General features: G+C 40.7%; 2 protein-coding genes across 4 annotated transcripts in view; both read right to left on the minus strand.

Moving 5' to 3' along the window:
• LOC144637269 (kinetochore-associated protein 1-like) overlaps positions 1-24,302 on the minus strand; it is an 81,159-nt gene that overhangs the window by 30,530 nt on the left and 26,327 nt on the right. For all 3 annotated transcript variants that reach the window (XM_078496394.1, XM_078496395.1, XM_078496396.1), the window contains 16 exons: positions 24,178-24,280; positions 23,908-23,967; positions 23,383-23,460; positions 22,985-23,101; positions 20,372-20,441; positions 20,139-20,203; positions 19,174-19,305; positions 18,076-18,146; positions 17,254-17,355; positions 16,723-16,904; positions 15,922-16,033; positions 14,944-15,065; positions 14,097-14,168; positions 13,885-14,021; positions 13,424-13,486; positions 12,289-12,390 (listed from right to left, as the gene is read on the minus strand). In XM_078496394.1, the coding sequence (XP_078352520.1) occupies positions 12,289-12,390; positions 13,424-13,486; positions 13,885-14,021; positions 14,097-14,168; positions 14,944-15,065; positions 15,922-16,033; positions 16,723-16,904; positions 17,254-17,355; positions 18,076-18,146; positions 19,174-19,305; positions 20,139-20,203; positions 20,372-20,441; positions 22,985-23,101; positions 23,383-23,460; positions 23,908-23,967; positions 24,178-24,280 (1,588 nt within the window). The remainder of the gene's footprint in view (positions 1-12,288; positions 12,391-13,423; positions 13,487-13,884; positions 14,022-14,096; positions 14,169-14,943; positions 15,066-15,921; positions 16,034-16,722; positions 16,905-17,253; positions 17,356-18,075; positions 18,147-19,173; positions 19,306-20,138; positions 20,204-20,371; positions 20,442-22,984; positions 23,102-23,382; positions 23,461-23,907; positions 23,968-24,177; positions 24,281-24,302) is intronic.
• Positions 9,918-11,934, minus strand: LOC144635553 (uncharacterized). The gene is made up of 3 exons (XM_078494648.1): positions 11,856-11,934; positions 10,152-11,303; positions 9,918-9,922 (listed from the first exon to the last, which is right to left on the minus strand). Exons 1-3 carry the CDS (start codon positions 11,932-11,934, stop codon positions 9,918-9,920), a joined length of 1,236 nt encoding a protein of 411 aa, XP_078350774.1.

Here is a 24,302-nt window from a genome sequence, read left to right on the forward strand (position 1 = left end):
AACCTTGCTGTCTGCCCTGGTGCCTGGCTGATGCCGGGTAGTATGGTGATAAACACAGAAAGCGTTGTCGGCTACAACAATCAGCTGAAGCAGGCTGTAGCAGGAATGAAAATAGGATTGAATAATGATGTTAATAAATCAACAAAAAAATCAGCTCTTAAACTTATGGCCGGAGGACCATCAAAGGTAAACCCACCAAACAGCCACCCTTCAAATCCTATACACAAGGAGTCACAAAGGGACACAAAAAAAACTACGGCACCAGTGAGCACAGAAGGTGCTAAAGCTGAAAGCGCGCAAAGCGCAAAAGCGACGAAGGTCGAAGTCAATGATACACACGAAATAAACAAAGCAACTGTCGCTGTTGGCGCGGTTGGAGCTGCAGCTTTGCTCTACGCCCTTATGCGTTAACGTCTCTTTTTGATGTATTTTTCAACAATAAAAGCAACCGCAGCAAGGATAAGCAGCCAGGTGTGCTCTGCAAGAAAGCCAATTACTTGACCAGCGGTTTTAAAAAGAAAACTCACAATCGAGCCAATGAGACCAGGCAGAGCTGATGCAACCTTTGAGCCAACATCACTTAAGCCTTTCCCCAACGCTTTGCCGGTGGCCTTCAAAGAGTTTGTAATGGCACCAATAACAGCACCAATCGTGACACCAGCAGCAAGAAAGATCGCTGTGACTGTCACGCCATATTTTTTGAAGATCTCTTTGATTCTCTCACGAAGTGGAAGCGCCCTTTCTCTTTCCGCAATCTGCGTTTGCAAACGCGCGAGCTCCTCGGTTCTTTCTGCAACTCTGTCTTCAGCCGCTTGTTTTTCTGATGGTGAGGCATTTTCATCTTCAATAACTTTTTTGTCTTCCTCGTTTTGGCGCTTGAGCTCATCTTCTTGCTCACGAAGTTCATCAAAAGTTTTTGTTTCGTTAAGCCTTTCTTGCATTGTGCTTATTTCAGTATTTTTTTCTGAAATGCTTGCCCTGAGTTGGTCGACTCGTGTTTGATCTTTCTCTTTCTGCTTAGCTTGTTTTTCAAGAGCAGCAACTTCTGTTTTTGCGTTTTCAAAATCCTTTTCAAGATTTTTTTTCAGTTGCTTAAGTCTGCGCAATTCTGATTCATTTTCAACATTTGACCCAAGTTGATCCATCTTGGCTTTTGTTCGCTCGATTCTGATTCTCAGATCTTGCGCTTCTTGGGCGGCTTTTTCTTTTTCAAATTCAATTTTTTGTCTTTCTTTAAGTTGTTTTTCGGCATCTCTTAATCTTTTGCGTTCATTTTGTATTTTTTCTTTTTCCTGTGAAATCAGAGTTTCGGTTTTTGGACCAAGTGCTTTTTTAACGAAAGTTTTGTTTAAGAAATCAGAACGCAAACCGCTTCCGTCATCTAATACTATCTTTGTTTCACCACCCTTTGGACCTGCCACAACAATTTCCATTGGTTTTTTTGATGAAAAACGAATTGGCCCAAGTTTTCCAAAATCCACTTTTTTGTACCTTTTCTTTATAAAATCTTTTACATTTTGTATTTCTTTTTCTTGATCTTCAGGTGATAAAATGTCACTCGTAACATTAGTAGAAACGTTTCTTATGTCCAATAATGAAGTATTTGTGTTCCTTCTTAAATTTCTTAGTCTTTCTTCTATGTCTTCGACATAATTAGGTAACAATGGTGTTTCTTCGTAGGATGTGTCTGGCAGCCCGCTCTGTTCGTGCTGCATTGTTTGCATTTCATATTCTTCACCTTTTTGTTTGGGTGTGGATATCAACCCGGGCTGAAATGGTCGGGTTGTGTCGACCTCTTGTTCCTCTTCATCATCGTTATCACTGTTGTGGTCAAGATCTCGGTCCAAATCAGGGTCCTCGTAGCCAAAATCACCACCACCTGTTGCCATCACGTAATTTATATATATTTTCAAATTAAACTTTTCAATTTAACAATAAAACCAATCGAGAGATGGCTGCTGTTCAAGACAACCTTCGACCGGGACGCACAGAGAAAATACTCGGCGCACTGAAAGCCGAGCGCGCTGTAAAACGAATCACTTTTGACCGCACTGAAGCCAATCCAGAGGAAACGTTGTATGTTTCAGTGCCAAAGCTGAACGAAAACGAGGTCATTGTGCCTGGCTCGCTGGCGCTGCGCTTCAACATCGACTTGAGCGGAGGCCATGCCAACAACTTTCTGGTTGACAACGTCAGCCGAGCTCTGGTCGACAAGTTTGTTGTAAAGTACGAAGGCACCGTCATGCAGGACACGGTTGGCTATGACATCTACAAAATATTCGAAGATTTTTTCCTTTCGCAGGAGGAGCGCGACGACAGGGTGCCAGAGGGCATTCAGAGCGAGGACCTCAACAAAATTCGCTCAAATGCTGGCGATAAGAAAACTTCAGGAGTCGAAGCAGAAAAAAAGCTGAATGAGCTATATGGAAATAAATACCGGATCCGTCTGGATCACCAGATTTTAACTGACCACGGGGCATTTTATCCTCAGGCACTATACAACGATCTTGTTTTTGAACTGAAGCTCGCGGCAGCCGAACATGTTGTAAGAGGCTCAGATGCAACAAAACTGAAATACAAGCTGACAAACATACAGCTGGAGTACGAAATGATAAGAAGCAAGGAAATCGCAGATGAGGCGTTCAGCGCTTACACTGGCGGCAAAGAGTTCGCTTACGACCACATTCAGCGTGCAGAAGTTGTTACTTTTGCAAAAGGATCCGAAACACGTCTGAATCTTAAGGTCAACCCTCAGAGGAGGTCCCTAAAAGGTATCTTGCTACTTTTTATAGAGCAATATGCCAAAGGTGCAAGGATCTCGGAAAAGTACATTAACCCAGACCTTACAAAAGTAAGCGTCACTGTCAACGGCTCGCCAAACATGCTGTACAACAACGGCATCGAAGGAATGGACATATGGGAAGAAGTTAAAAGATTCTACATGAAAGAAAAAAATAAAACGCAGCACATGACCCTGCAAAAGTTTTACACAGAAGACAAGTTCGGCCTTCTGATTGATCTGCGTTCCATGGCTGACCACTCGATGCACGGAAGCGGCAAGCGCCTTGTGAACACAAAGGACGGTGTCCAGCTTGAGCTAGAGAGGAAAACAAGCGGCTCAGGTAATTTGAACTGCCACATTTACGTAATCAGCGACGCCCAGATGAACATAATTAACAGGCAGTTAGAATCTGTGCTTTTATAATATACGAACGCAAACGAAGTTCTGTTCTGACATGGATCCTTCCAATATTCCCTTCAACGCCCTCATTGTGGGACCAACAAACTCAGGAAAAACAAGGTACGTGGTCAATCAGCTTTGTGGCCCTTTCCGAGGCAAGTTTGACTATATCGTGCTCATCTGCCCGACTTTCGCGCACAACAAGACTTATTATCGCTTTGCTGAGGAAGATCTTCGATTTTTTGTTTTCATTTGCGAGCAGCACGAGGTTGAATCTTGGTTAAAGCTTTCAAGATTTCTTTTTGAGGGTGCGAACACGCTTATCATCCTCGACGACTGCGCTGCTTCTAAAGATGTGAAAGGGCGAACGGGGGAGTTGGTGAATCTTGCTTTCTCTGCTCGCCACGCAGGCTTGAGCATATGGGTGCTGACTCAAAAAATGACAAGCATAACAGCCTCATTCCGCGAAAATGTTGCGGCAATCGTTTTCTTTTACACCCCCTCTGCCAAGACCACGAAGGCAATCTTTGAGGATTACGCTGGCGAACTTTCCCATGAAGATTACAAAGAAGTCATTTCAAAGCTAAAAAAAAATAAGTTTTCGCATCTTGTTATTTCTCATCGCCACCCTTACGGCACAGAATTTTTTTATTGAACATATTTTTTTGAGTAATAAATGGCTGACCCGTTCGCAAATTCCACTGATATCACTGCAAGTGAACGAATTATGTTGGAAACGTCCGTAATGGAATTGCTTGAACCTGAACCAGGCAGTATGCCGTCAGAGATGCAAGCAGCGGGACCTGACATTCCAGCTTTACGTGAACAGCTTGCAAGACTTGTTTCAACAGGCAAGTCTAAAGAAGCAATCGGTGTGCAGCTAACTCACGAGCAGGTAAAGCGCTTGACCGAGAAAGACGTCGAAAAGTACTTCAAGAGGTACGAAGCGTATGTTGGGGCCAAGACCACAGAAAATCTTATCGACAGCGCGCTCACTCTTTTTACGAAAGCCGCAAGTCTGTTCGTGCCCTTAAAAAATATTGAAGCTTTGCAAAAAGAGCTTAAAAATGACTACATCATCAACAACGAGCTTTCCAATCTTGTTGGCGGTTTGTCTTTCAAATACGGCAAGTTTCTTGCTCCAGCTTCTGTTGCTTTGATAACGGCAAAGCACATTGATTACAGCACAGCACCACAAGCGACTCTAGAAAGCGAGCATAAAGATATTCCTGAGTAAATTACTAAGCAATGCTAAGAAAATGCTAAGTAATTACTGAACAATGCTCATTAACCCTTTAACCGGCAGATTTCTGTGACTTTCTAAAGGTTTTTTCTGGGCTTAGACATTCTGTAGAACTTCGTGATTGCATATAAGAAGTTCAAGTAAAAATGTGTGCTGTTTCGAAACACCGAGGGCTCAAATTTTTATTGTGACGTCAGTAGCCGGCAGTTGCTCCTTTCGTAGGCGAGCTGTTGGGCTTGGATTTGGCTCGTTTTGTGTTTATAAGTGATTTTTCGAGTCAGTTTTCACTGCAGAAGCCCCCAGGCTGGCATCATTAAGCTAGAATGGTGGGTAGAGGCCAGCATCTGAAAGAAACCAGAGGTGAGAGATGATTTTGTCTTGATTGGAACGCCAGAAATATTCGAATCGAAAGATGGCGGTTCATGGGTAAAGTTGTCTCTCTGGCCGTTCTGTGGGTGGATTCCAAGACCTGCCAAGGCATTTTGGACGAGTTCTGACTTCCAAAGAATGCAATCGGTGCAACATTTTGCCGGCAGGATTGGGTGGCTCGACACTTATAAAAAATATATGGAATAAAGGTAGGAAGCCTTTCATGCCGCCGCCATGACTGTTTTCCCAAGCATCCCTTTCGGTCACCAACGAGGAAATTACAGGTTTGCAAGCATAGCTCTAATCGAATAGTAATTGCTGAGTCTGCTGAATGATTGATGGGAAATTTCCTTGGTGAACGGAAGGGAATAGGGTTGAAGTTTGCTGCAAATGTATATTTTTGAAGTCAGAATTATTTTTTCATTAAAAAAATGGAGGCAAAGATGTGTGTTTTTTGTTGTTGTCCTGTTACGTAGAAAACGGGCATTTTCAGATTTGCTGCTGAACAAACAACCATATGCAACATAAATCAAGAGTTGTAGTCAGTTAGTTGGCTTTTAAAGCTATGAAAATTATCACTTTGCCATAAAAAGCAGTCATTACTATCATGTGCCCAGATATGTAAAAGCTAGAGTTTTTTCAATCACTGCTGGTGATTTTCGTACACATATGTACGATTGCCGGTTAAAGGGTTAAATGCTGACCAAAAAGTTTGCTAAGCATTTTTCATTTAAATATATTATTTTTTCTAATAAATGGCGGACCCTGAAACACAAATACCGAGCGAACCTGCAGTTGTTCAAGAAAACGTTCCACAAGTCACTTCAACAACTCCTGCAACAAAACCTGCCAAAAATCCAAAGCGAGTGGCTGCTGGCAAGCTTGCAGCTGAAAAAACAAAACAGGCTCGTGAAGCACAGAAAAAAGCTGCTGTCGAGGCCGCTGCCATAATTGCAAAAGAAAAGGAAAAGAAATCTGCGGCTGCTAAGCGAAATGTAACTCCACCCGTAACGGAACCAGCTCCGACCGAGTCTCCGCCGGAATCCAGCGGTCTAAGCACAAATCAATGGATCTCTTTGATGAGTATTGGCGTTGCAATTATTACAACTTATGTCAAACGCGAAGACATCAAAGCCTTTATCAAGAGCAAAACCCACCCAGCCAAAGGCACGGCACCAGAACCCGAGCCAGCTCAAGAGGCTCCTGCAGAGCGGCAGCGAATCAGCGCATCATCGAAAATTCCGCAACCAAAAAGAGGAATTCGTCCGATGGATTAATAAACTTTCAATTAAATATTTTTTCATCATTTTATAATAAAATGTGGAAAGTCCCTGACATCCAACAGTTTATGTTAACCGTTGCTGCAGTTTCAACGGTTGGCTTGGTTTGGATAAATTTCACGGAAAAGTGCGTCAAAACAATCGTTTGGATTGCAAAAAACCCAGATATTTTCGTGAAAGTGCACGAAAGCGCTCAAGAAGAAGGGGAACAATGAATTTTCAATTAAATGTTTTTATTTTATTTTATACTGAACTAAGTTCTACCGTCATGTCCGACAACAAGCTCGTGAAAACACTCATGGATGCAGCCACCATTACAGGTCTAGCCGCCGGAATCGGCTGGGCTGCCAAAAAAGTTGTGAAAGAAAACTTCACATCCGACCCAAGCAGCAGTTTTATGAACTATGTAAAGTTCACAGCCGTCATGACAGGCAGTATTGCACTAAAACAATATCTCGAGGACCAGAAAATCCTCCCCACCAATTAAAAAAAAATTCGCATAATATAAGAACAAAGACACACAATGGCAAGCATCGCGATTATGGCTGGCGGAGCTATCTTGAACGCTGCTGCTTTCATTGGCGGCAACTACCTTGCTCGAGCTTTGGGTGGCGGAGATGACGCCGCTTTAAAAAGAAAAAGAAAGACACGACAAAGCTCTCGAGGCTTACCAGGCCGCTTACGCTAAATACTCTCGCGACCGCACCAAGCTCCTCGACTGGATACAAACCAACGCGGAAATAAAAGAGCAGGCCAAACAGAACTTCACTAACACTGACTACGCTTTCAAACTCTACAACCAGGCACATCCTGACAAACAAATTATTTCACCGAAAGAGCCCAAGTTTTCTGATTTTTATAAGCCAAGCGAGCAGCAGAAACAAGGTGAACTTATGTTCGTTGGTGCTGGCGCGCTTGCACTTGGGTACGCTGCCTTTCGGTTTCTTTAAACTTTTCTTTTTTTCTTGTATACGCATGGATGCAAAGATCTCGAAAGTCTACTATAGCCCCCAGGGCTACTGGAAAGGAATTGCCGCGATAAAAAAATTAGCCGAGGCCGCCAAGGTTTCCGAAGATGCTGCAAAAAAGTGGCTAGTTAAGCAGGCCCTTTGGCAGATCTACCTTCCGGCACCACGATACGTTCCTCGCCCAAAATTCGATGTTTCTACTCCTAACGCGGTCCACCAGGCGGACCTTCTTTTTCTGCCACACGACAAACTGCCGCGAGGGCGAAAAGTTTACAAATACGCTCTGACTGTTGTTGACGTTGCCAGCCGTTACAAAGAGGCCGAGCCTTTGACCTCCAAAGATTCAACTGAGGTTGCAAAAGGTTTTCAGGCAATTTACAGGCGAAGTGCACTAAAATGGCCACAGATGCTGCAAGTTGACCCCGGGCGCGAATTCATGGGCGCTGTTACCAAAGAAATGGAAATTCACAAAACTTATATTAGGCGCGGGCGTGTTAATATCCACAGAGATCAAGCTATTGTTGAACGTTTTAATCAAACACTGGCAGAGCGCCTGTTTGGTTATCAGTACGGTGTCGAGTTGACCCTGCCATCTGGCCAGCGGTCGACAGCGTGGGTTAAAAGGCTACCCGAAGTTGTTGCCGCTCTGAACAACGAAGTAACCAGTCTTACTGGTAAGAAACCAGCTGCAGCAATCAAAGAAAAGGCTGTTTCGTCAAAACCGTCCTCAAAATATACAAGACCTGTTGGCAAGAAAGAAAAAAAAATCCCTTCTCTCGTTAATGTGCGCTTTCTCTACCAACCTGGCGAGCTGGAAGGTGGTGTAAAAAGGGCAACAGATCCGATTTGGTCATTAAAAGTCTACAGCATTGAAAGGTCTGTTACTAAACCTAATCAGCCAGTACTTTATTACTTACACGATGGTCCCAAGCGCGGCTTCGTGCGTGAAGAATTGCTAGTTATTCCTCCAAATACACAGTTACCACCTTCGCGAAGCGAACCCTAAAAAAGCTATAAAAGTTTTGAGCTTATACCCGTAAGCATTTGTATGTATCCCATCATCCGCTATCCATCGCTTTGAGTCAAAAGGCGACAGCGAGACCTTGTTGAGATGCATTCCGTAAATCTCATGTCCCACGCTTCTAAGTATGTTCATTCCATGCCATAACTGCTTAGCGCTAAAAAGCGTTTCCTTATACTGTTCATGTACAATTTGCTTCTTTACAACGCTCTTTTTTACACCCTTCGCTTTTTTGATTTTTTTTGGTCTTCGGTTTGCGCCCCATAAATTATTGAGTACATTTTCGGTCTGAGACAAACACACTCTGATATGGGGGTTCCTGCGCATTCGTCTTTCATTTTTCCCAAGACCTTTTTGTTTTCGTATGAATGGAGTGGATGCTCTTTTGGGTAGTCGCTTGTATCATACAGAGTTTTGTTCCATTCCATGTCTTCGTAGATGTCATCTGTTTCGATCTCGAGCAAAAGGCTGTCTGTGTCCGTATACAAGAGCTCGCAACGCGGACCGTATACCTTTCTCAGATGGTTGTAAAAGAAATCATACATTAGTATCTTGCTGTTGTCAAGGATAGTCATCCCAGTGTAAACAGGCTTATTAAGAATAAGCTTGCTTTTGCGCATGTCTATTCCAACCAGATCGTTAGAAAACATTACATGCCTTGAGTACAATGGGCTTGCAATCAATTTTCGTATTTTGTTTGTTTCATTGCTTCGCACTATTTTTATGTCAACACGGTTACGCAGGTTTTCCATTGTTTTTCAGAAAACTGAGTTATTCATGAGCTTGTAAAAGTTCTTTTCAAAGTCGTTTTTCGCTTTTTTCCTGAATTCTGTGTTCATCCGGATGTACGGCTCCATCCAGCATTCTTGTTCGAACTCCATTACTTTGTGAACTTTTTTTAGTTTCATGCCCTGCTTAAGATAAAACTGCAAGTTTCGGTAATGCACAACATAGTTACTTTTGTCCTCAAGAGTCAAAACAAGCTTTTCGCTGTCTGGTGGGTCCAGATCAAGCTTATCTTTTAATTTTTTTTGGTAATCAGAATAAAGTTCCTCGCTTATTTTCTTTTTCTCTGGTGCCAATGGGTAGCTGTTGTGCTCTTCATGAAGTTCTGCGGGGTATTCAAGGTCTACCTCCAATATCCAGCCAGTTCTTGCAAACTCCTTTTTTCTCATTATTTCTTTTTCAGTCGGCATAACTCTTTTCCATTTGAAACCACTTTTTGGCAGTGGCTTGCTCATTGCCCACCCATAAAGGTTGTTTGCATCAAGGTACATTATGTATTTTTTTGGCTTGCTTGGGTCATAGCCTTCAACATAAGGATTGTTTGCCTTTGCATATCTCTTGCTAACCATGGAAATACCTCCTCTTATTCCCCTTTCGACAAATAGATGCATTTCTGAGTCTGTAAGGAGCTCAAGCTGCACGCCTGTCTTTTTCAAGAGTGCGTCCCAAGAAAGGCCAGGCGACGTGTAATAATTCGCAGGATCCAACCCGTACTGCTCAAGGCAGATTTTTCGGAAGTTTTCGAAAACGTCAGCCAACAGGGACACGTCTGTTTTCACGTATAGGTCGTGGTAGTCACCAAGCGTTTTGCATCCAAAAGCTTCCCATACCCTCTTTGCGTGATCGTACTCTTCGTCTGTTATGTGCTCGTCGTTTAGCTTGCTGTAAAACTTTTCTTTGTCTGGCAGACTTGTTTCGTCAAGCCTTTCCCACGATTCCATGTATTCGTAAGGGTAAATTCCCTTTTTTAAAAGAAGTTCAAAATTTTGTGAAGAAAGAGATTTTGTTATTTTCAATGACTCTTTCGGTGTTGCGCTTACAAGTGAATCGAGGCTTCCTTGTAGAAAGTTCAAGCTGTCAATAAAGCGCAGACCGCCAAATGAAAATGTTATGTATTTCTCCATGTTGTTGGCTACGCATTTCACCTCTTTTTGTGTCGATTGAGACAGCTTTGACATCGCCTGCATTAAATGGTGTGCATCATAGCCCCTAAGGTTGTGAAATACAACTGGTATTTGGTCCGTTTTTGGTTTTATTCTCATTTTAAGGTTGCATGCGTTGTGCGCGGCTCCTCGAAACTTGCCTGTTATGTGGCAATGGTCCTTAACTGCATCTCTGAAGTTTTGCTGAAGCAAAGGTTGTCCACAGCATAAGCAGTCATCTTGTTCTTCTGCAGCTTCTTTGTGCTCTTCTTCTGTCAATCTTTTTAGAATGAGAAACGAACTGTCGTGTTCTTTCTTTACATTGTAATAACATTTTTTATGCCATTGCCCATCATAAGTGTATACTCTACCTGTTTCACTTATCCATACAGGTAAAGAGTCTAAAAAGTAATCTTTTATCAAACTTTTTTCACAAATATGGCAATCAGTTGCATTTTTAAATTTTTCCCAATCTATTGCTGTCATCACAAGAGGTTTTGGCGATGACAAACTATTTCTTATTTTTTTCTCTTCCTCTTGAAGACAGTTCAAAAACACTTCAACAGCATTTTCACCTCTGTAAACCACTGGCCGTTCATTTCTTCCGTCACTCCTTACAACTGTGTAAGCAAAACCACATGCCTCGTGCTGTTCTGTTTTCTCAGTGTAGCTTTTTTGCTTGCTCTCTGGCCCACGCTCGCATCCTTGAATCTTTCTGACCAAAGCCTCAAAGTCCGCATATATCACGTATGGCGCCCTCATCTGTTTGTGATGATTTTGGAAAGAAAGGGTGTTTTTCCCCTCTTCCGGCATCTCGATCCTTGTTGGCCTGCCGTTCATGCCATTGCAATGTTTTTCATGGTTCTCGAGCAAGTCCGCTCTTGTGAAACCGGTCAAACACATCATGCAAAAGTGTTTTGCATGTTGATGTTTGCTCTGATCAAAGAGTAACGCGCTTACTCTTTTTACAAAACAGTAGTGCTGAATTAATCCTGACTCAATCAAAATAAGGCAAATACGAGGAATGGTTTTTTCTTTTTTGCTTATTCTGTGCACAATCACACGATTGTCTTCCCAGCCGAACACATTAATTGAGAGGTTGCTGTTTTGCCTCTCGAGTTTGTCAATCTGTTTTACAGGTGTGGGGAAATCGATGCCTCTGTAGTTAATTCCGTCGTTGGCCGGGTATTTGCTTGTTCTTTGAAGGTTTTTTCCGTCCCTTGGAGGAAAAAGTGCAGCTCTCAAAGCCCACTTCAAACATTCGTTATCCCTGTTTTGCACGTTGATTATTGCTTTCTTTTTTGCCAAATTGGCTGGGAGAGGCAAATAAGTTCCTCCGCGCAATGGCTGATAGCGTGCAACATTGACGTACGCTTCGGTTATTCTTTCAATAACCCAGCCTGAGCCGCGCTCTGACCAAGCCTCAATTTGACCTTTTGCTCTTTCAATAAATCTATCGAAATCTTGTTTTATCTGTTGTTTATTATTTTCGTTAAAAACGTGCGGTTCTTTTTCTTTAAAATAATGCTCCATCTCTTGTGTTTCACCAGTCTCAAAATTTTCTTTTGTAAATTTTATTTTCATCTCAAAACTTACTTTTACGCTTTTCAAATCTCTTATTTCATTCTCTACCAAATAAACAAACTTTCCTTTTGTTTTCTTTTGAAAGACAAAAAGGTCTTTGCTGATTCGGCTTCCTTCTGGTATGGTCATTTTCCACACTCGTAGCCATTCATTGAAATCGGATTGGGCCAATAAAAAATTGTTGTTCCATTGTGGATTTTCTTTAAAGCCGCGAATTTCCTTCAAGAGTGCTTGCAAAACTTCTTTCGAATAACTTGCAGCAGTCATGTTGGCGTTTATACCAATGAGAAACATTTGTTCAATAGGAATTTTTTCTGGCACATCAATGGAGCTTGAGATTTGTGAGCTCTCAAGCCGCATAGATTTTGGGTGCCGCTCGCGATTTTTGTACACACATATAAGGTGGCGCTTTTGGTCACTAATCGCGACAAGGAGCGAGGCGAGCCATGGCGAGCCGAGCGAGTTGTCGCGATTTGTGCCAAAAGCGCCACCTTATATGTGTGTAACGCTAAAACTAAATATACTCGAACATACTATAAAGGGTGCCTTATTTAAGATACTGTTGTGAAAAACTGGATGTAAATTGTTATCTAGGTTAGAAAGTGCACAATTGAACACTTGGAACAAAGAGATATAACATAAGTTGCGACTTGCCAGTGAATTGAATTAAGAGACATACCATTATAAAAACAGAAAGAATTCTGAAGTGCCTACCTTTCTCAAGAGGTTTCCAGAAAGCTCATGAATCATTTTAATGCCCATGGCAGCAATTTTAGCCAGCCTTTGCTTTTCAATATGACTGCTTTTTTCTTCTGCCTAGAAGATCCAGATGTAGGTTGTGATAACAAGCAAATGAAGTAACTAAGAGTACTACTGAAAGCCCTGGATGAGATTCTAGCTAATTGAATTTGAAGATTTTCCCCAGAATTTGTCAGATTGCCCCAACTGTTCGCTGGTACCTGTTCATTCCAGGGGAGGGTTGTTCAACGCAGGATTAGCATAAATTTTGATAATTTGTTTATAACTTCTCAGTGAGGTTCTTTTGTTTATATTTTTAAGTCCTCCAGTTTTGACGTCCACTTTTCTTTACAGTGTTATACAAGAGAAACACTTTTATTCAAGAGAAATTGAACCTTTAATCAACTTTAAATCTTGGATTAGTGTTATTTGGCTTTTGACCAACCTGGCCCTGGGGTGAGAGTTAAGTGTCTTTCCCATTAATACAACACAATGACCTTACGAAACATTGAACTTTGACCTCCCTATCCCAAAATTAAGTCCCACAACCATTAGGCCTTTGCGCAACAATACGACATTCTGTTTTTTTTCTGTCTCAGAGATGAGACATTTGAGCCTTTTAAGTCTTGTACCCTCAAAAAATGTAAATTATATTCTCAAGCAGGCCTTTAAGTTCTGCACTAGGCCCAGAAATAGGTTCTTACTCAATCCTTGTACCCTCAAAAAATGTAAATTATATTCTCAAGCAGGCCTTTAAGTTCTGCACTAGGCCCCGGCCAGAAATAGGTTCTTACTCAATCCTGTAGTCTCAAATTGACGCCCTTGTATGGCCTAGTTGAAGGACAAGAATGTGACGTAGGCAATTGCCAAGAAAAAAAGCCCAAAACATAAGGAACAAAACAGACTGAAGTAGTCCCAAATACTCTGATCACTGAAAGAATTGTGTGGCAATCAGAATGAGTATTTGTAGTTTGAACTTGGCATTGAAAGGGTTACGATTGGAAAAAACAATGTTATGAAGTGAATATATTAAGTAGGCAGGACCTTTCAACTGTAGTCAAGTTATTCACGATGGAAAAATAAAAAGGCAGGGTCCCACTCACTCACTTACCTTTCCTTTAGTACATGTAAGCATGTTGTTTGCTGCAAAGTGTTGAAGACAAAGGCCAAGTGTCTAGAAAGATAAAACCATTCATCGTATTTTACTTTTTTAACTTTTCTATTTACAGTTTTAATTTTAGATGTAATTGACACTTTAACAAAGAGACTGACTGACTGACTGACTAAAAGTACACTAACAGTAACAGTATATCTTTATTCGTGCGCCTTACACTCCAAAGGGAGGTATTGGTCTAGTTACAATGAAGGTTATATCTGCCATATCAAACAAGCGTGAAAGTATTAAAATGCGCATGATTTGTAGTGGGTAGTTGAAGTCATTTCTAATGACTTCAATAACAAATTGAAACTTGTTACATGTTACCAAAAATTGAAGTAAAGTACAGAATATGATACGCCATATTATTCTATTTAGAACCTAGAAGGAGTTTTTGGTCATGCATCTCAGCTTACCTGAAGTAAGTACTGCAAAGCCAACTCACACAAGCTGTTTTCCTGCAAGTGTCGTATAACATCAACTCCAGTAGCACTGGCCAACATTAAATACGAGGGTTGATTATCCACTTCACCACTTTCAGCTACCTTTGATTCTTTAACAAACACAGGTCAAGATGTTAGAACTTGCATAAAACAAGACTTCAGCACAGTACCAAGCACAAGTATACCTTGGCAGAGGTGTCCTCTTCCAGCAACTCTATTTTGGTAGAATGGTCCCTGTTTACCTGGACTGCAATCCCCTGTTTATAACACAAATGAGAGTCAGAGCAGCACACTTTTGTCGCATGCGAGATGATTGCAACATGCTTACGACAGGCCTACGACACGAATTGTGTCGTGTAAATTAAACCTACAATGCGCTTTCGACTGTCGTAGGCGTGTCACAAGCTGTCGCATGCGACAAAATCGTACCGTGTACATCGGCCTTTACACATACATCACATACATGTACTTAAAGGGACTGTGTCACAGATTTTAGCCAAATTGAGGCATGGGATATGACCATCAAATTCGTTGAAATATAGAAATAACCTCTTAATACAGTGAAGGAACATTTCAATAACACACAAAATGCCAAAAAGGTATGGATGGCCAAAAGTGACGAAGATTGAAACAAAATGCGATATAGGTTTTTGAAATATTGTTGGGCTGAACAGTTTTCAAAGTTGATCTTGTTTGTTTGCATCTTTAAATTATAACGCCTGGGAGACATATTTGGTTGCAATGAAGCTACGGTTTTGTCATTTAGATCCGTAGAAATAATTTCTTTGCAAACATTAAGTTTCATTCCGAGTATTAAACAAAACGTAATAAAATAAACTTAACTCAGCCATGACACAGTCTCTTTAAGGGTGGATGCAAGTGCACATGATTGTCATGCGAGGCAGAAACACTTGTTTTTACTCAGTACTAGTTCACGGAACCAAGAGCCCAGGTTTTTTTAGTATGTCGTGACTAGAAGTATTACTACTGCTCCTGGCACAAAAATTGTATAGCATTGCAAAATACCATTACCAGGAACAGCTGCCATGCTAAGCTTTGCAGCCAATGGAAGAGCAACAAAGGAGTCCAACACTAAGCAGTCTTCTTTGAACCTTTGTCCAAATGTCCACTCAATAAATGCATCCTGGTTGGAGCTGAAAATAGTGGGAGAAGGTAACAAATTTATAGAGCTGTAGATAAAGAAATTCCTTATAGACAAAAGAATTAACTATAGTATTGAAAAGAAGTCAAATAACTTTATTCTGCCACCTTCCAAGTAAAGACCATTTAAGTTGCCATGGCGACTAAAATTGTGGAGCTGGCGACAATAGAACTGAATTCACCAGACTGGCAATAAAATCGAGAAGAAGGAGTGAAAGCGTTAGCTTAATTGAGCGACTAAAATTTTTCACCGGCGACCAAATTTAAGCAGTCGGTGGCCAAATGGCCACTAAGGGAAAAAATAAACTTGGAGGGTTGTTCTGATAATGATGACGACCACTATGACTCAGAGTGGTGTTGATGAAAACCACAACAATGACAAAGATGAATATGATTATGCTGCTGCAGAGGAGAATGATAAACTGAAATGAACGATGAGCTGCTGACCAAATTATGATTCTCACAAACCACTGGTAGCCATGCCAGGCCGCCGCCCCTGCCTTTTTCAAACTCAACTTTTCTTTGGGAAAATTATAAATAAAAAGCCCATAATGGGGGGGGGGGGGGGGGGGAAAAAAAAAACCCCTCCCCCGGGGGAAAAAAATTTCCCTTATTTAATATCAGATGATGACAGAACAGATATCATGCAATTGACGCTTGGGCCAACAACCATCGGTCGGACAGCTAATATGTTATGATGGTGAGTGGGTGGCTAGCGCATGTTTTAGTCTTTAAGAAATTTTCCATCCAACACGTCTTCCATATTATCTCAGTGCATTTCTTCTTGAGAATTTATAATCACGATTTTAGACAATTTCAAATGGAAATACAAGACAACAATCTCCTTACCTTTGTGGAGTTGATTGTACCGAGAATCCATAATCTCCGCTCTCGCACTGTGAATATACACAGTCTGTCAGGCGACAACACCTGCACAGCTCAGAACAGTCACACAACAAATCTAAATATCAAAAAGGAAACATGCGATACAAGTAAGCAATCTGTATCTTTAATCACCTGGTAATTTTTTTTTCTGTGTACACACATGTATGTCTGGAGGCTTTGTCCCATGCCAAGCCTGGCTCATTCAGCCCAGCCAACATCTTTCTGTTGCAACTGTAATGCAGTCATGTGAGTGTACTGAACAACTCTGCAGATTATTATCTTGTATATAGATGCAGTCAACTCAACTCAGCAGACACTGTAACGGCTTTGGCCTTAAACATAAACGTTTGCAAGGGCAAGGTCAAACAAAAACACCGTCTTCAATTTAAAATTTGTTTGAACTGTAAGCAACGAATTCATACGAATAATTGTATTCCTATTAACACAGACTACATAAAAAGTTATCATTTTTTTGCATTTGCATTTCACTCACAAAACCACTAAAGCTCATAGCTGGATGCTGGTTTTCAACAAAATACAGCTGCACTGTTCCATGAGTACATTCAAATAGTTATTGGCAGCTTTTTACTTATTTTGAGGCCGATTAGTCAAAGCTACGTTTATATCTTATTTTCCAAGGTACCTCCATGAAAAATGTGATACACAGTCCCATTACAAACAGTCAGTCAATATAACTATAAAAAGGCAGTCACTGTCTAGGGGTAACCTCATATTTCTGCCTTTTTTTCTGTGAGGTGTACATACCAGGTGAACAGTGTGTTGAGGCTTGGCATAGAAGCTGGTGAATGGTGTGTGTCACATCATACACATTTTTGTTCTTGTCAGTAACCAGGGAATCTCCTTCAGCTAGCTTCTCACAAAGATTGAGGGCTACTTTGTACAGTGTGCATGCAGTTGATTCACATGGAGCTCTTTCTATTAGCTCCCTAAGAACAAAAAAAATAACCAGGTATATAAAATGTCGGTTAACCATGACGGTGGTTGTTCTTCTACTACTTTAGCCTTAGTGAAAAATGTGAATATGCTTTCAAGACATAAGTAAGAGGTCGACATAGTAATGGTTTGAGGGTAATGAGAAGTCTTCTGTACAGGTTACAGGGTTTTTTTATAAAATTAATACTTACAGGTATAGTAGGTCTAGCATATATTTTATTTCTTCAAGAGGCTCTAAATTATTTACTTTTCTTTGTAATCCGAGGGCCGCTTGTTTGTCAGTAGTTTTTTCTGTTTTCCGTTTTCCCTTTTTTTAATATAAATTTTTTTGATTCAACATACCTGCACATATCTAGAGCATAGGATACATCTCCTCTGGACAGTGCTTTCAACATTAACTTCAGTCTCACCTCTTCCCTTGATACCCCAACAAGCTCGCCAAGTCTGCAAAGATGAGTTCATAATTCTCTCAAAGTTTAAAGAACACGGAAATCATAGCTTCATTGTCAAGGAAGCAGTATGGCCAGGTAGTTGAGGGTGCTGGTGTTGTAATCCAGAGGTTCTGTGGTCAAGCCCTCCACCCTGCCACAACCCAACCTGATTTGTTATTGGTGATACCGAGTCAAATCCTCCCTTTGCATATAGCCAACTGGTCTGCCTCCTGCCAGTTGGGATTTTTAACCATGTTATGTTCATTTAAAATACCACTTCTTCTGTTTCAGTGGCATGTCTCGAAGCTACCAACAACGTTTACATTTTACAATTCTTTTCCATCCAGTTTCACATATGCACTGCTAAATGATGTGATAGACATTTCCTATCAATGTGCTTATCAGCTATTTGGGTTGGGTAATAAGTTCTGTGTTGTAAATAGCTCCAAACACATGAACATTTCCATAAAGTACTTGAAAGGCAAAGGGCACCCAAGAAGAGATCAAAAGATCAAGCCCTGTTTACATTCCTAACACCCTCAAATTTAAAACGTCAGTAAATAATTTTGCTCTTAGACATTGTGGACATAATAAAATAATTGGTAGGAGGTAACTGCTAACAGCTGTTTGCATGGGTACCAAGTACAATGTTTAGACATACTGTGTTAAAATACAAAATGTGCTGTGCACTGCCCTCAAATGAAATGTTCAATGTCTACTGATGGCCAGATACCTGAAAAGCTTTGTCAAATTCACATCTTTTGCCCCGGATAATACCTCACTGCCAATCTTTTGTAGATCCCTCTATGAAAAATCAAATACATACATAAAGGCCAGCTGGACATGCAATAGTCAGTGGTAGCATAACCTAACACACAATTCTTTTGCTTCAGCTGTATTTGCTATGTCTAATAGGGGGAGGGGTGGTTTCATTACATCAGCTAGTCTTGGTGAGGATTTGATACTGTTGGCAACAGTTAGTAGCTGGCTTCTCATGTTAACTCTTGACCTCAAGACAATCAGGAAAATGCCTCATTTCAAGTGGAGTCATAGTCAAATTGCAGCTGAATTTCAAAGAATTCAGTACTGAGATATGGTGTGATAAAACTACATGGCTTGCATGCCTGCATATAATTACTTAGTGACTTGCATCAGGTTTCAAATTATTTTTGGGTTTTGCCATTGCCATTAAAAGCGTCTTTCTAGTCCGTTTCAATCCAAAGAATGAAGAGACAAGCCAAGTGGCTCAGGAGTGACTGCACTTTGCTGGATGGCTTTCTAGTAAATTGCAGGCAGCCCTCCAGCATGTTGTCGGGTTGCCCTAACAGTTGGCCAGTACTATGTGAGTAAAGTGTCTTACTCAAAACATGTCTGGTGCACTGAATAAAAGGCCACCATGTCACCTCACTCATCCTTGGAGACCCTGGGGCAGTTAGTGGGGGTGGGAAGGGAAAGACTAAATGGGTGAAACAAAAATTCAGCAAAGAAAAGTGAAGAGCACACGAAACGACTCCTAGCCTTGCTGCTTGTTAGGCAAGAAAAACAAAGGTTTAGTGGGACCAATCAGAAGCCAGAACAACTCTGACTGTTTGGAACTGGTCCAGGAAGATTTTGTTCCCAGGCGCTCTTAACCCTGTTCTTTACTTTTCTTTGCCGATTTTTTTTTACTGTTCAGGCTCCCCCTCGCCCCCACTAACTGCCCCTGGCACTCCGAGGATGCCACCTCACTCATCTTATAGCGGAAAAAAATATTCTTGCACCAGTCAAAGAGGAGATCAAGTTGTTGGTCATTTCTGTTCAGTGTTACATAATAATCAAATAAACTAGTTACCTTTTCATCTTCATCATCACAATCCTTCTCTTCATTGTACCCTAAATATCTCTGGAGATATTGTTCAAATAGCCCATTCCTGACATCAGGAATCTGGTACTCCTCAACAGACAAAAATATGGAAAATTCTCTCTGAAAGGAAAAATAAAATTAGGGGTAGATACAGGCCTGGAGTAAGTAGAATTTTGTGATTAATAGGAAAAATTATTTCCCGACAATTTTGGAAGAGCAATTTTCCGCAGCAATGAACTCGCCCACCTAACCTATTTTGTTGCAATTTCATCCTACAAAACAAAGATTCCAAATAAGAAAGCTGGCCAATATAGAATAATGTGATCTTTAGTATTTTTAATGAATTTTAGTATTTTATAATGAATTTATGAATTTTATAATGACCTTAGTATTTAATATGAAGTTTAGTTTTTTAATATAATGAATTTTAGAATTTTAATGAATTTATATTTTATCATCCTATTGTTATTTTAAATATTTTTATTACTTCTATGAGAATTGAGATTTTTGATGAAATGTGCTAGAAATAAATTATTATTATTATTATTATCATTATTATTATTATAGAAAAGAAATTGTTATACTTTTTTCATTGGAGGAATGCATTTAATGTGATAAAGAGAATAATGCTCTCTCCAGATGAAGAAAATGAACTTGAAGTGTGTGAATTTAAAAATATTGTAGCACCGAAAACGTGAAAATATGATGTTGCAAAAATGCCTGAAATGAAGTCCCCAACACTTGCACAATTTTTAACTGTCTGGTGCTAGTGATTTTGTCCTCTGGGCTAGTGGATCCAAACCTTCAATAGCCTATTGGTAGAGACCATTACACGACTTGTCATGTAAAATGCTAGTGAAAAGTCTTGGTGGATCTAAGTATGACCTTGTACAAAGGGCAGGATCTGATTTAAATTTCTTTGGACTCAGACTGTAAGATGAAACAACTCTCACCTGAAGGGCAGAGATCATTTGAAGTGTAGAAAGAGAATCATCCACTTCAATAATTGAGGAGAGATCTAAAAATCATGAGAGAGAAAACTCATACACTAAAATTACTAATAGAACAATAGGTTCACATACAAAAATGTGTGAAGAAAATAGCAACATTGCCACAAATAAAGATTAAACGTTTGCAACAATATATTGAATTTTAAATGGCTTATTTAGATTATTTAGAGACTTACCATGCTTTTTCATAAACTTCAAGACTGCAACTCCTGCTTGGGCTGCAACTATCTTCTCTGAATTGCATTCCTAAATGTTTGATATTAACTTAGTATATTTACCATTCAGGCTCAATACAATTAAAGAAGCAAGAGGCAGAGCATCTCCCCCCTAAATAGCATACAACACAGACAAGAATCAGGAATAAAGAGAAAGAGAATAGAGAAACGAAAAACTAAAGTTCCAAACAACACCTGGTCTTCTGGAACCAGTCAGAGGAGAAGCAAGAAGTAGAGGCTGAGCATCTAGCAAACCTTAATCTTTCTGGCATCAGTTAGAGTGGAGGCATCATTCTGAGGGGAAGCACTGCCCAAGAAAGGAACAGAAAACAGAACATGTAGCAAACCCTGATCCTTTTGCTGTCAGGCAGGGCAGAGGCATAGCAAGAGGATCGAAGGAACAAGAGACAGAACAATCCCTGATCGGTCCAATATCAATTATAATAGACTGAGACAAGTGGAAGATAGAAGGAAAGAGAACCAAAACACCTTCCAACCCTAAACCCTTCTACTTGTCAGAGCTGTTGCAAAGTGGGAGGAAGGAACAGCGGACAGAACATGTAGCAAACCCTGATCATTCTGGCATTATCTAAAGGGAAGTATAGCAGAAGAAAGGAACAAAAAGCAGAGCATCTAGGGCTGGCATTCGTCACATGAAAAGCACGGGGTGGAGGGAAGGAACAAGAGGCAGAACATGTTACAATCCCTGATGCATTTGCCATCAATCAGAGGCTGAGACACATAGAAGAAAGAAGAAGAAAAATAAATTTACCAGACCCTGATCCTTCCGGCATCAGTCTGAGGGGAAGCATAGCAGAAGAAAGGAACAAGAAGCAGAGCATGAAGCAAACCCATATCGTTCTACAATCAGTCAGATAAAAAGAGCAACAAGAGGAAGGATCAAGAACAGAACATGTAGCAACCCTGGAGCAATCTGGCATCATTCTAAGGCTGCCACTCATGAGGAGGAAGGAAAGAGAACCAGAGCATCTAGCAACCCTCATCCTTCTGGCATCAGTCAGAGCGGGGAAGGGACAAGAGGAAGAACATGGAGCAAACCCTGATTCACCCAACTTCATTTGGAGGCTGAGATACTCAGAAGGAGGAAGGAAAGAGAACAAGAGCATCTAGCAACCCTCGTCCATCTGACATCAGTCAGAGTGAGGAAGGAACAAGAGGCAAAACATGGAGCAAACCCTGATTCACCCAGCTTTATTCAGAGGCTGAGATACTCAGAAGGAGGAAGGAAAGAGAACATGGGCATCTAGCAAACCCTAATCCTTCTGGCATTAGTCAAAGCAGACACATAGCGGCGTAAGGAACAAGAAGCAGAGCATCTAGCAAACCCTTGTCCCCCCTGGCATCAGTCAGAGCAGAAACATGTGGGAGGAAGAACCAAGAGGCAGAACATGTAGCAGACCCTGACCCATCCAACATCAATCACAGGCTGATGCACACAGGAGGAAAAAGAAAGGAAAACCAGAGCATCTAACAATCATCCTCCTGGCATCAATCAAACTGAAGGCACAGTGAGAGGAAGGAACAAGAGGCAAAGCAACAAGCAAACCCTAATCCTTTTGCCACCAGTCAGAGTGGAAGCACAAGATAGGAAGTAAGAAGAGCCCTGTTTCATCTGAAAGCAGTCAGAGGCTAAGACACTCAGGAGGAGAAAGAACAGGAACCAAAGCATCTTGCAAACCCTGATCCTCCTGACGTAAGTCCGAGGAGATGAAAGTTGGAGGAAAGAGCAAGGGAAGAACATGAAGGAAATATTGATCTATCCAGCATCTGTGTCTTCTCTTGTGTACCAGGGTGAGGACGCAAGAGAAGGCACACAAGAGGGGGAAGTAAAGAGAAGCAGAGCATATGCCAAAGTCTGATCTTTCTGCCAACAGTCAGAGTAAAAACTTAGCAGGGGAAGGAAAAAGAAGCAGACCATCTAGCAAACTCTGATCCTTCTGGCACATTCAGAAGAGAAGAATTATGTAATAGGTAGGATAGAGGGGCAGAGTATCTACCAAACCTAATCCACTTGGCATCAATAAGATGTGGATAAGCAGAGAGGGAGGAGGGGAAGAAGAAAAACATGCGACACACGATGGCCATCTGGTCACACCTCGGCAATCCTCAGTTTTCACTGTAGCCGACATGTGGGTAGACAATACCTTATAACATACAATGTGGGAATCAGCCAAAAAATAAGTGAGAACAATAGAGTAGAATATGTAGATAAAAGGCTACATCATGTTAATTATAATAACTTTGTTTTTTTTAATTCTAGGGATACTTTGGACAAAACTAGATGTGGCCTTGTAACCAGGTTGATCCATAAAAATTTAAAAATGTTACGTTGGTTTGAAAAAAAATGTTGAAAAAACGAATCAATTCATTTTCTAACATTTATTTAGTTGATGTCATTCACAGCTATTGAAAATTTTCAATTATCAAAAAAAGGAATAGCCTGGTTTCTAAGCTGGAGAAAGGAAGTGAGGCCTAAACTCCACCTTATGCATAAGGACGGATATAACTATAAATAATACAAAAATGGCAAAACATAAAATTAGTCAGTCTAACCTGTTCATCACTTTGGTCTTCCTCTAAAATTCCACACAGCCACGTGACCAATTCATGAGCATATCTTTCTGCCTGCTGCAATGGAAGTGACTCCAGTAGTTCCAAACAGGCTGGAACCTGTAACAAATATAATATCATTCATTATTTTATCATATTAGGTAAACAGATGAAGCCATATGGATGTTTATTTTCATTTTCTTGCGAAGCACATGGTTTTGTTAGAGCAACTTTCCTGTGTGTACCTTGCAATACCAACAAGGCCTTCTGGGACTGCAGTCTTGCTGGGCGTAAAAACTCCCTCTACCTTATCAACATCAACGGGCAGACAAACAAAATGACAACCACTGCCAAGGCATTGTAAAAACCATTTTCGAATGACAACTGTTTTAGTTGTGTACCTTGTCCTCAAGACATAACTTTTGAAGTCGAAAGGCATAGGCCTCATCTTCTGTGACATGACTGTAAGACGTAACCACCTGTAAGGTAGAAAAGCAATTATTAGATAATAGTACGTATCTTCGTGTACTACTGGGTTCATGTAGTAGCTAGGGTAAGGTCTTGCCTCAGCTGGCTATAATCAAATACAGTCAACTTTTGTTTGGCGTGGGGGTGTTGTTTGTTTTTCGGGTTTTTAGGGGGGGTCGAGGATAAATGCTGTTTTCTGAGCAAGCAATTACCCTGCAAACTTGCACAATAGATTAAGAAGTTGATAAGCAACATTAACAATCTCTCTGGAACGTCAGGTGAAAATTTGTGTTGTGGCATTTTTGGGGCTTTTGCAATGAAACTTGAAGAGCTTAGACATAGGTTAAGAAAATCAGTCATAAATGTATGTTGGTCGTTAACAGCACAAAACAACCTAACAACAAAAGCTCACCAAGTACCTCGCAGAAACATAGGACAGTACATGTCTGTTTAGTTACCTTTAACGCATCCTCCATCACAGTTGGCTGGTCCCTTGTTAGAATGTACCTGGCTATTGCCTGGAATGAAAAGTCAACAAACATTGGCTCAAGATTTCTAATGAATAGGTAGATAAGTGTCCAGTAGAGGTGTACCACATGACCATTTTCTCTTAATATGGTTGGCTCTTTATTGCATGGGCCTTCTTTTCAGGGTTGTAAATTCAACCATTATAAATGCACTTGATACATTCAAGTTATGGTATCTTGCATACAAATAATCTTTTTTACCTTTGCCCGTGCGGCATATGACACATGAAAGCTTCTCATTCCATACTGAGATAGCATCTTTTTAAGCTCAACAAGTCGATACTGTTCTTTAAGGTCCATGTCACTGTTGAGATAACAAATATGTG

This window comes from Oculina patagonica, chromosome 13 (genome assembly GCF_052425735.1).
Source record: "Oculina patagonica isolate OP01 chromosome 13, crgOcupat, whole genome shotgun sequence".
NCBI lineage: Eukaryota > Metazoa > Cnidaria > Anthozoa > Scleractinia > Oculinidae > Oculina > Oculina patagonica.

Coding starts and splice junctions, on each gene's coding strand:
- LOC144635553 (XM_078494648.1), bottom strand. CDS start 11,934: ATGCGGCTTGAGAGCTCACAAATCTCAAGCTCCATTGATGTGCCAGAA. Junction 11,304..11,855: donor TGAACAAATGTTTCTCATTG/GTATAAACGCCA, acceptor TGCCTCTCCCAG/CCAATTTGGCAAAAAAGAAA.